This window comes from Phoenix dactylifera, chromosome 15 (genome assembly GCF_009389715.1).
Source record: "Phoenix dactylifera cultivar Barhee BC4 chromosome 15, palm_55x_up_171113_PBpolish2nd_filt_p, whole genome shotgun sequence".
NCBI classification, from domain to species: Eukaryota; Viridiplantae; Streptophyta; class Magnoliopsida; order Arecales; family Arecaceae; genus Phoenix; species Phoenix dactylifera.
In genome coordinates, this window is record NC_052406.1 from 4,296,706 (window position 1) to 4,314,547 (window position 17,842).

General features: G+C 36.6%; 2 protein-coding genes across 7 annotated transcripts; both read right to left on the reverse strand.

Moving 5' to 3' along the window:
* Positions 1-1,835: 1,835 nt before the first annotated feature.
* On the reverse strand, positions 1,836-9,107 carry LOC103704277 (protein SHORT HYPOCOTYL IN WHITE LIGHT 1-like). The gene is made up of 3 exons (XM_008787505.4): positions 8,692-9,107; positions 8,273-8,338; positions 1,836-2,760 (listed from the first exon to the last, which is right to left on the reverse strand). The coding sequence occupies exons 1-3, from the start codon at positions 9,103-9,105 to the stop codon at positions 2,605-2,607; spliced, it is 636 nt and encodes a 211-aa protein (XP_008785727.2). The 5' UTR covers positions 9,106-9,107; the 3' UTR covers positions 1,836-2,604.
* Positions 9,108-13,796: 4,689 nt separating this feature from the next.
* LOC103704278 (transcription factor bHLH74-like) lies at positions 13,797-17,842 on the reverse strand. 6 transcript variants are annotated; one of them, XM_039134154.1, is made up of 9 exons: positions 17,705-17,842; positions 15,729-16,190; positions 15,410-15,637; positions 15,254-15,319; positions 15,089-15,157; positions 14,823-14,894; positions 14,519-14,701; positions 14,353-14,440; positions 13,797-14,275 (listed from the first exon to the last, which is right to left on the reverse strand). In XM_039134154.1, exons 2-9 carry the CDS (start codon positions 16,152-16,154, stop codon positions 14,253-14,255), a joined length of 1,155 nt encoding a protein of 384 aa, XP_038990082.1. In that variant the 5' UTR covers positions 16,155-16,190; positions 17,705-17,842; the 3' UTR covers positions 13,797-14,252. The 6 variants fall into 6 exon arrangements, with proteins under 6 accessions (XP_038990082.1, XP_038990085.1, XP_038990083.1 ...); XM_039134157.1 differs by lacking the exon at positions 17,705-17,842 and adding an exon at positions 17,430-17,673; XM_039134155.1 differs by lacking the exon at positions 17,705-17,842 and adding an exon at positions 16,928-17,421.

Genomic DNA, 17,842 nt, shown 5'->3' on the forward strand with positions numbered 1-17,842 from the left:
TCATGTGCTGCAGAGTGGTTGCATACTTGATTCCTATGTCAGTTAGCCATCGTCCCCTGTGGCTTGTATTTGAGAAATGATGCTATCTGCTGCCTTATATTTCATCACAAACAGCCCTGCCTCAGAAAAGAATACTATGATGAAACAGGGCTGTTCTGATGGAATCTAAGTCAATATCATGCATGCATGCACGCACATGCATATATATACATATATACACACAGAGAGAGAGAGAGAGAGAGAGAGAGAGAGAGATTAACTATGTTTTGGTTGTACCTCAGCCTTCATTTGCTATGCAATAAATATCTGAAAATAAAAAAAAAAAAGACAATTAATCTTATGTGTTTTTCTCCTGCAAAATGTGTATAGAAATCTGCTTGCCGAAGAATGCTTCCTACTCACAACGAGGACGAAGAAATCTCACAGAAGAAGAAACTATATATGTTGTTGAAGATGATAATTATGACAATAATAAGTAAATGACACAAGGAGAGAGCATTACAGCCAGAATAATAAATTTGATTTGTGATGAATGTATGGTCCGTTGCTTTAGATTTGTTGACTTTTCCACCAGCAGGCTGTTCTACAAAAGAACAATAAAATCAGATAAACAATACCTATCAATGCTTTTGGAACCTAGCGGATCAAAATTGACAGGCATATGACAAGTTCTTTTTTTTTTTTTAAGGATAACCCAGAAGAATGAATTATTGTTGTTTCTTTTTTTTTTTCAAAATCATATGACAAATATAAAACCAAGAAATGTAAATACAGGGAAACCAAAATTGGTTTTACCTTAATTCCCATAACAATAATTATCGATAAAAAGATCAAAAACCATCCATCGAAACTAAACAGTCCAAAATAATAGAATATATATTGGAAAGGATTGGCTCACACCGCACATAAGAATTGCTTGCAAGGTGAGACAGCCATTTTAATTATGAGCCAAGAAAATTCCCTCAACCCTACCAATGGCTTTGAGGAGCTTTCCAGGGTAGTCCCCACCGACCCCTGCCACTCCTGCCAACGGATCACTTACAAACACAGATCCATCTATTATTAATTTTGGACCAAGTAAGACCAAGCAAACATTTGAAATTGATGCAAACATGGCATGGGGGGGCTTTAAATGTACTTATTGGCCATACCCTGGACTTTGCAAGCTAAAATATTTACTCTGAAAACAAATAAATTCGTATCTCTTTATATTAGTACAAATAGATATGCGTGAACTCCTGTACATACAGCTAGCTATACATTTATGCTCGAGTGGATTCCTTCCCGACATACAACTACATAGCCATGCTTTCTGTTATCACCTGCAAACATGACGATCCATACAGCAAATCTGTGATCTCTTGCATGTGTCTCGACTCATTCAGTTTGCCATCCATCAGCATGAGCCAAAATCCAAACTATTTCTTTAGTAAATACGACTACCATAAACCAGTCTCAGATTCTGGCCTAATGGTAGGTTTCAGCAGGGTTATGAAAATATTGGTCCTCTAGGACAGGTATCAAAGGACTGCAAAAGGTCTTAATTGCGGGAATGGGTTTATAGGTCAGGATAAGGGCTCGATGTTTGCAACCATGAAATTTCCCGCGTTAACAAGAATGCAGATTGGTTTACTAGTATGGAGAAACAATCATAGCTTGATAGAATTTCATCACCAGCCAATCTGCATGCAAGATGTCACAGCTTGAATGCTCGATAAAGTTTCATCTTTATACATGCAAAAACAACTTTGCCTTTTTTCCCCCAAACCATTACGGATCAGGCCAAAAGGCATCTGCTAATATTTGCAAATAATGTCACCAACAAATGGTAAATGTATCTCAAAGTCATGAACACCATAATAGAAAAGGAATATACCAATTGCTGAGCAAGGTCCAATTGGTTATTGTCTATAATACAATGGCTTGTTACATATACATTAGAACAATCCGACAAAAAAATATTCCACGAGAAACTAAAACAGCAATTATCCCAAGATACCAAATGACATCAATTTGCTTACAAGGTCAATGATTTGAGTTGGCAAAACCGCTCACTGGTCCAACAGATAAACGACAGTTCCGAGGTCAGTTGGCCCTCATCCCTTTGGCTTACATCTCGATCCATAACTGCAGGGTTTGAAAAGTAATACAAATTATCCCCATGATATATGAAGCAGCAGCGGCATCATAGCAAATTCCTGTAGTATAACCAAGTCTGTAACTTGGATTTCATCTGAACAGCCATCTCGGAAAGGAATACTATGATGAGACAAAATATTGTATGCTCCTTGACTATTAAATTTCAAATCATATAATCCTTTCTCTTGGTACCGTATTTTTATATGAATTGTTACCCCTTCATCATGCTTTATCTGAAAGGTTCGTTGCATAGAGGTATTCCCAAAGTATGGACTATGAAAATCATTCAAAAGGATATCACCAAATCTTAGTTGCCGATGCTGATACTCCCCATGATCACTCCACTGGGATTTTTTTTATTTTTTATTTCATCTCAAGATCCTGATACATGAGACCTTTGTTTATATTCTGGAGGCAATCGTCTTCTCTTCAAGCGCCCTATAAGAAGATGGGGCAAAAAATTAATCAAGTGGCAGCCTGTGCACCGCTCCATCTGCTGTCATCATTGTCAATCCTGTTCATGAAGCTATACTGGTTTTCTCTTATGTAGGACACGCCAGACCATACTCCTCGGACAAACAAGATGCTTACAAACACTATGCTCCCAAGCGTGCAGATCACCTGAAATGAATGCAACATAAACTAAATTAAATTGGTTTAAAGACAAGAGACCAATAGGAAGTCCAAAAGTTTGATCAAGATAAAATAGTTTACACAATATGATCCACATGTTTTGCTCCTTCCATTTGTTATTTTCCTTCTCATAACTTTCTTTTTTTTTTGGTAAAATTTTACAAATATTTTATATTTAACATGAGTATAGTTTTGGCTTAATTTTGAGGCAACTAACATGCCATCATCATGCTCCAAAATATAGATTTTATTAAATGGTTAATTCAAGAACAACATCCCACACAATTATATAATTTTTATCACAGTACAAAAAAGAAAGCTGTCACAGAGCAAGAAGCACTTTGTTAACATTAGCTGCTAAAAGGAGGGGTAAGAATTGGACGGGTCAACCTGAATCCAACCCCAGCCCAACTTGGAATTGGACCTGGCTTGAGAGGGTTTAGGCACAACCCAGGTTGAGTTTGGGTTCAAAATCTTGACCCGAATCAAATTCGGGCTGAGATATTGGATAACTCGACCCAGCCCAAACCCAAACCCATATGAATATATAATCTACATACATTAGATGCACATTATATTCACATGTTCCCATTCCTAGTTCATTTTGTTTTTCTTTTAGATACCGTTCATATGGCATGCGAGCATTTATAGGTATCTTAGCTAAACTGATGTGACCAATCCGATCCACCAGACGTGACCCAACTCAAACCAACCCATTTGGGTTAAGGAGCTCAGGTTAAAGGTTGGTTTGGGTTGGATTGAAAACAGAGTTCTCAAGGGGCTGGGCCTGGGCGGACCTCCAACATGATCCAACTCGCCTGCTTTCGACCCATAGCTAGAAGTTCCAAATTTCCTACCAATTATTCATGCCAAATAGTTTGACTCTGTGAGTTTCATAGAACTTCATAATCTCTACAACAAATTATAGAGAATCAGTCACCATTCCATTTTAACTTCTCGGCCAACAACACTAGGTAATAATTATGGTCATATCATTCAGTCATTCTGTTTTAATGCTATCTTCATAAACACAAAGAAACCCTGAAAAATTGCTCAGTGATATAAAGTTTTCAGATTTGGCTATTTGACATTTAATGATATATCAAAAAACAAAAACTACTTTTCCCAAAAATATACTAAAAGAATGCTTAATAGACCAGAGATCATTGACATTTTACTGACACCCAATCAGAATTTCTATTCATATTCGAAATGTGCTTATGTACAGTGATATAAAGCCTAATATCTGATATGATTAAACTAATGGCTCATCAGATATAGCAATATATATAGACTTCTCATGTTTAACTGGAGTGCAAGACAATTGATGTTCATTATTTCACATGACATGCTGAATGCACGTTCAGAGTATAAGAGCATCAAATGATGGTAGGGAGTACACAGAATATCTTTGAGAACCACTAAGTAAATACTACCACTTTCGTACAAGCGATGGGGTTCTCTGGTTCAACAGAAGATAAAGAAAAAAAAGAAAAAAGGCGTTTTTCATGGAAATCAAAAAGTGGGAAATAGAATCATGTTCAAGTACGCGGTACAAGGAGAGGAACCTCAACTGTTCTACTATTTGGCATGATGGTGAAGGAAATGAGGAGGCCTTCTATTTTACCTTTTGTGTAGGTTGGTTTGCAAGACAAAGGAGATTCAATAATGTATTAAGCTTATCTCTTACCACAACAAAAATAAAATTTCCTAAATTAAAGAAAACAACTACATCAGGAGGTAAGGAAAAATGCAGGTAGAAAGTTAAATGTCACAATTTAGTAGACTGCAATAGGAATTTTTTTCCATTTTATACCATGAAAATGACATCCATCACTGTTGGAATAAACTAGATTGTTTTATGAAAAAAATGTCCTTGATCTTGGAAGCTTTTCTGCATATGTATTGGAAGCACCATAGAAAAAAATTGGGATACAACAGATTGCAGTAGGAATTTGAATAAATAAAAATAAGAACTAATACTTGTCAGGTTATGATTTTTTTTTTTTTTAAAAAGAAGAAAATCCTAAACCCTATAATCCATTAAAGTAAAAGAGAGAATCCAAAGAGAATTATTTCTATAGGAAAAGCAACATCACTAACAATTGTCCCACCCACCAAAGCTAGGATCCAACATTTCATTCATCTCTATTTGCTCAGATCCTAGAGAAAACAAAGCTGTCTTGAACAGGTTACAGTCTGTCAAACTCACATTCAAAGAGCAATGGCGAAAAATTGAAGGTGAAGGGATCCATAAATCTTCTAGTGTCCAGTTTCCGAAGGTGGCACTTCTTATCAACAAGGTTTTGAATCTCCGGTTGCAGACTCAGAATTAGTCAGGGACCAGGTTGAGACGGGATGAAGAGAGTCTTATCTTAGCACTTGGGATGGATCAGCATCCCTGTAATTCACTAGGATGCTATATTTTCATTCTTTTTTTTTGTTGTTGTTGTTTGTTGTTTTTAATGGTCGTTTAGAGGGCTTTTAGAATTTGTTTGTTATCATTCAGAACTAGAGTATACTCTTTGAGTCGAAGATTGAATTTACTGTGCTAGTATCAATGCTAATTTGGTATTATTATGATGCCTAAATTGTGAGCTCTCTTCCCTTTCACCTCTCTTTCTCCCTCATCAGGTTTTGTTGTGTCTTGTATTGATAGGATGTACAAAGTAGGCATTGCAATCACCGGGTCTGGCCGGGTTGAACTCATCATATATCAAGGTCCTATGGGCCTAACCTGAACCTGATCAGCCTGCCAATGGATGAAGGATGTTTGACCAAAAAGCTCACCCATGGTCAACCAACCTGACTAGCAATCAACCCACTAACCCCTTTAATTGGCCCAAGCCCGTTTAGCTTTAGGCTTTTCATTGCATGGGTAGTTTATTTTTAACAACTTTTTTAGTTGTTTGTGCTACAAGTTATCTCGAACCGTGTTTTGCTATATAAAATAATTAAAAAAAAACATGCTTTGCGAACCAACAACTAAACACAAATATATTAACTAGCTCTATGACAAAGCAAACAACATGAAATTATAAGCTATATGTTTCTTTAAACTGAGCCATGGGGTATTGATCCAATGGTTCATATCAATTATTACATAAATTACAACACATATACATATATATCCAAAAAAATTATATGTATATACCCCCATGACACGACAGATTGGTGGTTTTTGACTTGAACTTGACCTGAGACATTGGCAAGTCAGGGTTAGTTGATTGTACCCGACCTAGAAACACAACCAGTCGAGTAAGCAAGTTTGGGTCAAGATTGCCGCACCCATGTACTGGTATAGGTCCCCTCCTTAGGCCTTTAGCTTGGGGTCAAGGCCACCTTGGGAGCTGGATTGACCCAATTTTCTTTTTTTGTGCATAACGTAGGCGAAATAAATAAGAAAAGGAGAGAGGCTTGTGTTGCACTGATCATGTAAAGTATCTCTACAATTCATTAGTTATACATCTAAGGGAAGAATGATAGAAGAATTTGAAGCTATCACTTATGGTACTTTTCTTGTTTGAAATGCAGCATTTTGACTGCATATAAGGAATAGCAAAAAAGATCAGAGACAGAAATGATCATTAAACAGATGTGACTTATTTTGGAAACCATAAAAATGACTATGGCCAATGCAGACAACATGGACATTGTGTTGCAAACTAGTTTGGAGACTAAGGCACCCCTTTCATACTGTAATCTCCATATATTCAAAACTTTTCCCCTCACATCTTGATTGCAAGGAATCAGTGCAATGCATTCTTCCTCTATTAGCTGCTCGGTAGAGCATAGTCTTGTCGACTGAAAAATACATTAGTGATACACATAGGAACACCTACACATTTATATAAAAAGCTACAGAAGATAATTTGTACTAAAGATGCAGAATCTTCCAAAAGTTCTTATAAGGCACATGGGCGATGAAGTTTTATAGGATGCTTAAGAAGGTTGAGCTCATGTGCAAGCTTCTAAACCATCAAGAACAAACTCTTTCAAAATTAAGGATGCAGTGCCCTGGAGAAAATCATGGGAGCAATCAATACAAGTTAGAAGACTGGGAGAAGCATAACAGGTACTATTCAATCTTAAGAAGAAATTTGAAGGAGATCACTATGATGGAGTGCAGAGACATGAGAAATGTATATTGAAACAATGATAGACTAAATCAAGAATTCCACAAATAACAATGTGGAAAACAAGACAGGGATTTTTGACAATGACACTGTACAAGAACTTTAGAATATTGAGGGTTTTTTTGTGGGGGTACCCCCCCCTTTTTTTCAAAATATCAATCCAAAGAATGACTGTTCTACGAAAATATATCCATGAAGCACTTACAGACAGGGCCATTGAGTCGCAGGCATTCAATAGTCTTCTCAATACATCTAAAATGGCTTGAAAGTAAGCTCTAAAGAATGAAATTTGGACCATCATATCAAGCACTATTATTGTTAAAAAGCAATATCTCCATCATAACATAAACTGTGATGAAAATTTAGCCATACAGGAAGTGCCAGAGCTTCTTTTCATTTAGTTCTTTAGGTCAAGGACACTTAGAGATAGTCTTGGATGGGAAGGGTCTCACTTCCTCCATTACCTATTAAAGATAGTCTTGGATGATGGTACAAGTATAGGTTGTCATATGTGTTGTGCTTTCTAATGTCTGGACTATCTCTTCAACGTTGGTGGCTAGGATTGCCGATTGGATTTTCAGAATTTTATCTTTACAATCTCTCTCAACCCTTGCCTTAAGGCATGCCATTGCAATCATAACATTCTGGAAAGCACTTTATATCCAAGTAATAAAATGCCAACCAGTTTTCCTTTGCTTGTACACAAAAAATAACTTGGCCATACTGGGACAACAATCGTTATACTCAGCTGACTCTCTTAAAGCTGTCGCTGTAGCTATGGCAATACTTTCTCTCCCAAGTTGTCTGAAGCTTTTTGACTTAGACTGTAGAGTGCAACTTCCAATGCATATGCACCTTAAGACTCGTTGCTTATCAATTCAACATACAATATAGTATTTAGGGAAGTTCAGATTCAAAGAGAAGACATGAGACTATCCTTGCAGCTACCACATACACATGATCCTAGAGTGCAGAAAAACTGAGTCATAAAGAGCTGGAAGCCACATGAGCCAACTATATCACTACGCCAATCTAAGCAGGTCAAAACTAATTCACCTTATATACATAGCCTCCCTTTCAAGGATATAGATTGCACCGCCTACAAACATTAAGTTGAGAACTTTAGCCATTTTCCTTCTGTTTATCAGTTATCTATTCATCTTTTTTACACGTTTTAAATCCACAAAATACCATTAAAGAACCCAAGCTAGTTGGCGATACAATTGGAAAAACACGATGCAATAAAATCTACTCAAGAGCAAAACCAAATAGTAGTCTTCCTAATTCAGTAAAGCTGCATAACATATGAGGTACGGTAAGTAGAATAACAAAACAAAGAATGCACATCAGAGATGCAGAATTACCTCAAGGAGCGCCTTAAGAATCCATAAGAAAGCCAGAATCAAAACCCCATTAACCGAAAAACCCACCTGTTCGGAAAAAGAAATAAAAAAAAACAAAAGAAACTGTCAGCTACGATATGATCCCATTCTCCCACAAAGAAGAGGCAATTACAGAAAATAAGAAAGCCTTAGCTAGTTCAAGTTCAGAGAAAAAAAGCCAATTACAATCCCTAACAAAGACCAGCAAAAAGAAAAACAAAATCTTTTTTTAGAATAAAAAAGGGAAATTATGGGAAAATAAGTAGGCATAAGCTAATTAAATCTCCAAAGTCCCCAATTCCATTTACTACCAAAAAGTAAAACCCAACCAAAAAAAAAATCACTTTTGTTTCCGCATGAAAAAGTAGCAATTACGGGAAATCAAGAAGGGGGGAGCAAACCAATTTAGTTGGGACGGAAGGAGGCAGAACAGATAGGACGGCCTTGCGCGCCCGCCGCGAGATCTTGCGGAAGACGTTGTCGAGGAACCGCGCGAGGAGATCGAGGCTCCGGTCGTCGCCATCGTCGTCGTCCTCGTCGCCATCGTCGTCATCCACATCATAGCCGCCGAGATCGCCCACCCAAGCGCGAGCGTCCGGGAGCACGACCACCGCCTCCTGGGGGTAGCTGGAGAGCTTCCGGGAGGCTCGGAGCGGCGACCGGAGGCGAGAGGGGGCCGCGAAGAGAGGGAGTGAGGGGAGTAGGCCCTGGGATTTGGAGGGATGCGAGGATCGAAGGCGAGGAAGGGAGAAGGAGACGGAGGTGGAATAAGCCATGTCGAAACAGAGACTCGCCTGGTGCGAGGCTCGCTTCATCGGTTTATCCTCGCCTGGTGATCCCTCTTAATCCACGCGTGTCGATCATACGTGCTTGTTTTTTTTTTTTTTTTTTTTTTGGGTAAATTAGGAGCTGACATGCCATTTGACAGTAAAAGAGGTAACCCAATCAGCAGCTCTATTCGCATTTCGGAACATATATACAGTCTGAAAAACATCACACTCCTTCAATAGCTGTCGAATGTTATCTAAAAGCGAATGGCCGAGCATTCTTGACCTCTTCCATAAGATCCACTCAATCACTTCTGCTGAATTTTTCTTCAGGATAATGCTCCGATCCTCCAGTACTTGCCTCGGATATTCCTTTCTGAAGCAACTGTCCGCTTTACCGTTGCATAGGAGCTCCACCCTGAACACGTGCATGTTCTTGAAATGGAGATTATTTGAACCTTGTTAAATGAAGGCAAATACGCGTACAGCACATGATCGCATGGCACGTGTCTTTCACATTCGACTGCGGTATAAGCAATGCCCGGGAGAGAAGAAGGAAGGATAGCTGTACAGAAGTATTGATGAAGTAATTAAATTTATTGACTAAAATATCCTCAGCTTATTCAATAACATCATCTAAAAATATATTAATAATAATTTTTAAAAAATATAAGTTGGTTTTTTTATTTTTATCTTCCATTCATAAAAAAATTATGTTATGTTCTTTATTTATTTATTAACTTTTTTTGCATTGTACTAGACCTATTTTTTTGTCTAACCTTATATTTGGATTTGCTTTTATTTCTATCTTATTTTAAAATGAAAATTAAATTTATTTTCAATTTATTTTTTATATTCACTCTCATATATCTAGTTTATCTTATTCTCTCTCTCTCTCTCTCTCTCTCTCTCTCTCTCTCTCTCTCTCTCTCTCTCTCTCTATATATATATATATATATATATATATATATATATATATATATATATTCATATATAAGATGGTTTAATGATTTGTATTTTCTTTTTATTATTTTTTTCTTAGATATGCATTGTTTCTGTTGCTCTAAAATAATAGATGAAATCTTTTTTCCTCTCCTTCGCTAATGGGCAACTTTTAGGAACATAAGCCCTATATTGTCATTCTTATGGCATCAATGTGAAGTAAATCCTATCTTCAAAATCCTCACAATAAATTAAATAATTTATTTTAAAATATAAAAAATGCATGAAACCAACAACCAACTCGATATAATGAAAGAACCAAGAAATATGATAGAAAGTACTAGCTAACTTTCGGGCAAAGTACAAAATAATGGTTTATTTTTATTTGATTTTATCAAAATTTACACATAAATATTAGTCATAATGCACATACAAATATATGCTACGAAAGAACCAATAAATATGATAGCTTCTGAGCAAGGTACAAAATAGTAGGTTATTTTTATTTGATTTTATCAAAGTTTACATATAAATGCTAGGTATAATGCACACATAAATGTATGCTAGATATGATCTAGCTAATATATAAATTTAACAAAATTCAAAACCAATGAACTGTTAATTTTTTAAAGAGAGAATTATTTTTTCAACTATTGCTCTTTTATTGAGAGGAAAGATGAATGACTAATTTAAATGATTTGGCCCAAGCTGGCTTGGTCTAAATTATGTACTATTCTCTAGCTATAGATGTAATCTTTGCTCTAGACTTTGTTTAGTCTGTATTGCGTTGGAATCTCTCTTACAATTTTTTGAGTTAGTTTGATCGGTTAAACAATCGACTCATATGCAACATAATTTGAAATTAGATAGGATTCGGTACTTCCCAAATTAAATGCAGGTTAGATGTCCTTTTATAAAATCTCAAGCTTATTTGTTCATTCAATACTTAAAACTCAAATAAAATCCTCATCGAACCACATGCAAATAAGTATCATTAGAGCATTTATATAGATAAACTAATATCAATACATAAAATGCATATAATTTACAATCTTGCCAGCATGGATTACTTTGAGCGGGAATCCTGAAAAAAAGAGAATAAGATTTCGTGATAGAGGTCATCCAAATGAAGTAGCCAGTTTGATTAATTTTGAAGAGACTTTTTTTTAAATTTTTTTTTATAGATATACCTTTATAAATATCTAAAAATAGGTATGTATATATATAAATTTGATATATATATATATATATATATATATATATATATATATAGGGATTGATAACCTACTCTGTGTTATGGTAGGTTATCAATCTACCCATTTTTCATTGGACAAAAAATACCCTTATTTTTTGTAACTTTTAAGGGTGCTTTATGTCTTTTTATAATCTCACATTAACTCACCCTCTCAACCCCCATTTAATGCTCTTTCCCTCTCTCTCTCTCTCTCTCCGGTGTGTGTGTATGCATGCATGTACATACATACGTATGCATGTATGTATATGTATGTATGTATGTCTATGTATGTATGTATATGTGTGTGTATGTATGTATGTATGTATGTATGTATGTATGTATGTGTATGTATATATATGTATGTATGTATGTGTATGTATGTGTATGTATGTATGTATGTGTATGTATATGTATATGTATGAGAGAGAGAGGGGGAGAGAACATTAATTCAGGGGTTAAGAGGGTGAGTAAATGTGAGATTGTAAAAAGACATAAAGTACCCTTAAAAGTTATAAAAAGTAAGGGTATTTTTTGTCTAGATTGATAACCTACCATAATAGAGAGTAGATTATCAATCCCCATATATATATATATTCACATGTCTACCTTTCTGCCGACATACCATCTAAGGTTGTGTCCACCATTACCTTGTATAATTAATTGTCTGCGGAGTAATAATAATAAGAATAATAATGTAGCTAAGGTTAGAATGCTTGGGTCAATATTGCATGGTTTTCGAACCTAGAGAACTAGCTTGAAATTTTTTTATTTTATCAATTTAGAGACATGGTAGATGGTTCTAGATGTTTTCAACTTGAGCCAGTATAATCCATTAATTTTTTTTTTTTTTTTTTTTGCTCTATCATACATGACGGATACGGATACAACCAAGAAAATCAAAAGATAATAAGTTTCGGAGTGCATCAGGTAAGTCTCTCTCCTCCACCTATAGAATATATTCAGAGTAGTTGGTCACATATGAAGCCATCCAATCTGCTGCCCCATTGGCCTCTCTATACACATGCTGTGTCTTCAAGACCATCCAACCACAGACCATAGTCCGAATGTCCCTAAGAAGCAGATAATAGTTGCTACCCTATCGGTGCACTACTGGATTCAGCCAATTATAGTCACTGAGTTGCCTTCGAGCAAAACTATTGTAGCTTACAATGCTAGCCGAGCATAACTCATGCCAGCCCACACCGCAATTAATTTCTTTTCAAGTTTGGTAAACCGACACCCTTTTCTACTGCCTACTATTGGAGGCACCAAATTTTCATCTTGCGAGCCATTGAATTAACTTACAATTATAATCTGATGACTAGCTGGGCAACAAGAGGTCGTCGCACGCAAGTTCCAACTTGCAACTACGTCCCATGCTATGATTACCAGGACAGAACAGAATCTTTCCTTCTTTTTTTTTGGGTAGAAAAACAGAATCTTTCCTTCACCAACGGTTATTCTCTGTGTTTTTTTTTTAATGAAAAAGTCAAGGGTTTGGCGAGTACTGTTGCAGAGAGGGGTCATGTGAGCGTATCAACCGCTATCCCAAGCTTGCCGGCACAAATTTGAAACCTGGACGGTCAATAGCATAGCCGCGTCGTATCTTAAACTTTGGACGGAACTAATTAATATAACTAATCACGACTCATTTAGTTTGTGAATTTTTTTCGATAAAATATTCTTTATAGAAAACTAAATTTTAAAAATATGGTGTCTAAAAAAATAGTTTTATATATTTAATTGATCAGAAAAAATAATATATTTTGGAGTGGCTTACATTTGGCTGGACATCTATTTTTTCGAAAAAAGTTGTGTAAAATATCTATTATATTCTTAATAAAAAAATATTCAAAAATTTTGAAGGTTTTTGGATGATTTTGAAAAAAAATCTATTTTTTAATCATTAGAAAAATAGCTTTCTCATATTTTTTATGGATTTTTTTCTCATAAAATATAAAAATTTTATTTTTATAAAAAATACTATTTTTATTTTTTTAAAAAAATTAATGAAATAAATATTTTTTTTAATTTTTTGTTAACCATACTTTTCTTTTCGTTTTCACCCCAACCAAATGAGTACTTAATTTTTTTTTTTCAAGTCTGGTACACCGGCACAGTTTCCACCATGGGTGCACTGCCTACAATGGGAGGCACCAAATTTTTATCTTGCGAACCATTGAATTAACTTACAATTATAATCTGATGACTAGCTGGGCAGCAATAGGTCTTCGCACGCAAGTTCCAACTTGCACTATTTCCCATGCTATGATTGCTGGGAGAGAACAGGAACTTTCGTTCACCAACGGTCATTCTCTGTGTTTTTTTTAAAAAAATGAAAAAGTCAAGGGTTTGGCCAGTACTGTTGCAGGGAGGGGCCATACGAACGCATCAACAGCTAGATTTCATGTTTTATTTACTGCTATCCATTAACATAAACAATCAAAACGCTTGGATCTAACACCCATCTTTCTAAATGCACATCTATAAGTAACAGTGGGAAGGACTGAAACAACTCGAAATTTCAATCGTTAAAGAGAAAATTTCAATCGTTAAAGAGATGACAGCAGAAATTTCATTCTTTAATGCTCTTATGCTGCCAACCCTCCTGGTATCACCACAAACAACTCAGAGCTACCCACCCCTCACTCAGTACAACTAATAGTTTAAGAAACCACTTATGAAACCAGTCCCACTCACTCATCTTTTAACATAATCTATGAACTCCATTTCGATTCCCCAAAAGTATTGCATACAACCAATATAATGCCCGTCAAATTGATAACTGCAATTGAATCAGCTTTATGAGCCCAAACTATACACAATCATCATTAACATTTCATAAATTCTTCTGAAAAATGAAAAGAAATGGTTAGGCCTTTGAAACTGTACACTACTGCGTTCTTCAGCAACAGAGGGCCATGATTCTTTTGACAGAGACTCCAAGCAAGGGTAAATCCTTTCTGAATGCTATACAGCAATATCAGTGAGAAGGATAAAGATGTTTCCATTATAAGATTTATAACTCCACCTTCATGGAACCTGCATCACCCAAAGACACTCATAAATTATGCGTAAATGTTCCCATATTGATTCAAAACCAGCAAGCGATTTTATACCATTGTGCTCTGCGTCACTAGCATCTGTATTAGGAGCGAAGCCCATCTGAACAACATTTTGCAGTTCATCATGCCAAATACTTGATATCTGTGTGCCAAAGTTCCCATTAATTGAAGAAGATAAAATCTTAACACACAAATGGTGTAAAGAAATGCTTTGAGTTACTTGAGCCACTGGGCAAATATGGGGTGGGGCGGCTCTAACCATGTCTCCTGAATTGGGTGCACTGCACATGATTTCTGACTGCATGACTCCCTGTGGGGATGGGCCATACAAATGAGGGTGAAGGCTGCTCCTTCGGGGACCAAATCCAAGAACTGCCGAACCACCATCTTGTGCATGAAGAATCTGTGGAACGAGATAAGCAAGAAGCAGAGGTCGAAACAAAATAACCAGTTCAGAATCACAGTATAAGCACCAAAAGGATCTATAAATTAGAAACGTATCACCAACTACCAAACAGTCTTACATCTTTTGAAAGGATCTGCTCGAGATCAAAGTTCAGCTCAGGGCTGACAGCTGCAAGCTTCATGGATAGGAACTGCAAACTCCGATTCCAGCAAGGTCTATTATTAGCAGTAAGAATTTATAAAAAGAAGATCATATCTCCTAACTGAGCGTTTGACACAAATTTCTAACACATTGGACACTTTATGATTTATAATGCAAAGATTGAATACTACCACCTTGGACACTCTAACGATGACATTAATACTGAGAAAGAATCGAACATACCTCAACCTGCCGTTGCAGTGACTGCACATAGTTGATTATCTCATCAAGCATGACAGCCTTGCCCGTAATCTGCCAGAATAAAATGAACATTTTTTGTTTGTTTATCTTAAAAAAGCCTTGAAATAGAGTGGATATAACCTTTAAGAGAGATTTGTTGGGAATTACCTTATTGCATCCAGGAACAAGATCTTGAAGAAGCCTCATCCTTTCACTGATCTTTTCCCTCCTCACCTGCAAGTCAAGAAAATTAAACATTGGTACTGAAGAAAAAAAAAATAAAAAAGGAATCAATGTTGAAAGATGTCCTAGCATAAAACTTACTCTTTCTGCAAGGCTATGACTATTGGTGGCCTGGCCTCGCTTGGCTCGTACATGAATGTAATCTTCTTTAGGGGCATCACCATCTTGAGAAATTTCCTTGGCAAGTTTAGCAGCCTGCTTATGAGAGGTGACACCTGGGTTCAGTTCACCCTTCTGTTTTTTCTCCTCTCTCTCTGTTGGGCTTTTGACACACTCAGGAGAGATGTCTTTATGCTGTTCAGCCCCAGCCTTCCATTGTATGGACAAGCAAAAAATATCAACTAGCTCACAAATTGTATATGGAAAAAAATTAAGTCTGTAAAGAAGAGAACTCATCTACCTGAATCCTGTCCAGTGATGAATGGGGATGCACAGCACCGCATTCAGTCATACCTTTTCTTTTCTTCCCCTTGAGATTTTTCTCGAAGCTATGCTGGTCAGTTAAAGGGAAATTTGGAGGACAGGTAGAACTTGCAATCTTGCAATTCTCCGACTGATCAAAAGAACTCACCAGCTCAGGAAAGCTCCGGTTGCCGAAGGAAGAAGGCCTGGTATCAGCAATAGAACAATTGATTTCCTGGTTTTGTGGCATCCTGACATTGTAAGAAGAAATACTAGATGGCCCACTGAAATCCATATTTTGATCCACTGAAACAAGGGAGTTCCAATCAGCAACAAGGTATTGTTCAGTAACATTTGCAGAAGAGCAGGGAGTCATCACTGAAGATGTCCCCATAGCTTGATCAGATTGCTGAGCTGAAAACATTTGTGAAGATTAGCTAGTCACAGATTTCCCCTTTTCCTGCTCAAACAAGAAATTAGCATCATTATCCACAAATAAATCTATTATCCAGTCAAATGAAACAACCCAAAAGAAATCACACTTTCAACTAATCAAGTGTTCAAGGCTCAATGCAGACTCTTCAGATCATATATTGCAAGCCCTATAAATTAGATGACAGTATCTTTAGCTAAAGAGATGAATGGAGGTTGACTAATAATTTCTTGCAGGGCTCAACAAGGAACAATTAACTTTAGCAGCTTTGCACCAAGGGTAAAAAGCAAAAGCAGTCCCTTAGAAGAAGAAGAATCCTATACATAGGTAACATGAAAGATGGAAAAGATAAAAACATGTCTACAATGCACTAGCTGGATGACTTTAAAACCTTAAGGTGACATCTATTCTACTGCAAAATGTCCCACAGGCAAGAAAGTGAACCTTTCACCAGTTACATAAAGGAGACAAGGAAGAAATGGTCCCCGTCATTAAATAGCTCTATATACCAGTATATATATATATATATATATATATATATATATATATATATATATATAAAGCAAAGCTACCACCTTTCTTATTTTTCTCAAGGGCTTAAACTAAAGAAAGCTGCAAGCCAGCAACAATAAGGTTTTCAAGGAAACTAGAGGGAGAAAGTAATCTAAAGAAACCAACAAGAGGGCCCTTCACTAGAAATGGCCGTAAGGGAAAATAATAATGCATTCCCTATAAATTTTACAGTATATGAACTTCTATCTCACCAGCAAGAGGTCCCTTCCAAAATTTCCAGAAAAGGCAACCACCAAAGGTCCCTAGGGCATTAACTTCAACAGAAATTTTATACAGAAATAGAGCTGGAGATCACTAAACTAGGGTTCTGATTTGGAGCCAGAGCAGAAATCTTTGAAGCTTTCCAGTAACAAAAGAAGGCCAATGAGGGAACCATTTGAATGCTTCCCCTAAAGGGATCTGGGGGAAACCTTCAAAGCATCCAATTTTGTTGAATGTCCTACAGAAATGGATCCTACTGAATGAGTTTTGGTTCTGTTGAGACCATGCCAGAAATTTTCAGGCATGCAAATAAGAAAGTTAAGATGGCTAGCTACAGAAGCTCTTTGAAAATTGCCTCAATGGGTATCACTGCAGATCCCCCTAAAGCACCAGACACAGATGTAAGTTAAGGAAATGGATATTGTGTTTTGAATTAGAGTTCAGGCAAAGAAGTAACCAAGAAAACGAAAAGGTCGATCAAAGATATCACACTAGCAAATTTTCTTTCAGCATTGCCTTCAATGGACACCTGAACAAGCCTCAAACCATCAAATTAGGATAAACCAGCAGAATTGGAACTAATGGGGGCTCATCCAGTGAGACTAATCAGGGATCAAAATGCAACTTTTCAGCATGGGTACATATGAACCAAGTAGACTCATCCATCTCCACACAGAAAGCATAAAATAGCAAGAAAACCCAGAATTGGAGGACAGTTCTGGGGGATTAGAAATAAGCAATAGGAAGAGACTAGTGGTGTTTGGTACCTGAAAGAGAGGTGAAATGGTCCTTCTCTGAAAAAGAGAGGCTGTAAGTGTTAACCACTGCCAACTGCCCTCTGTAAGATATATTTTTCTGAAGGCCAAGAGTAAGCTAATCTAACGAAAGCATGCATGAACTGCTAG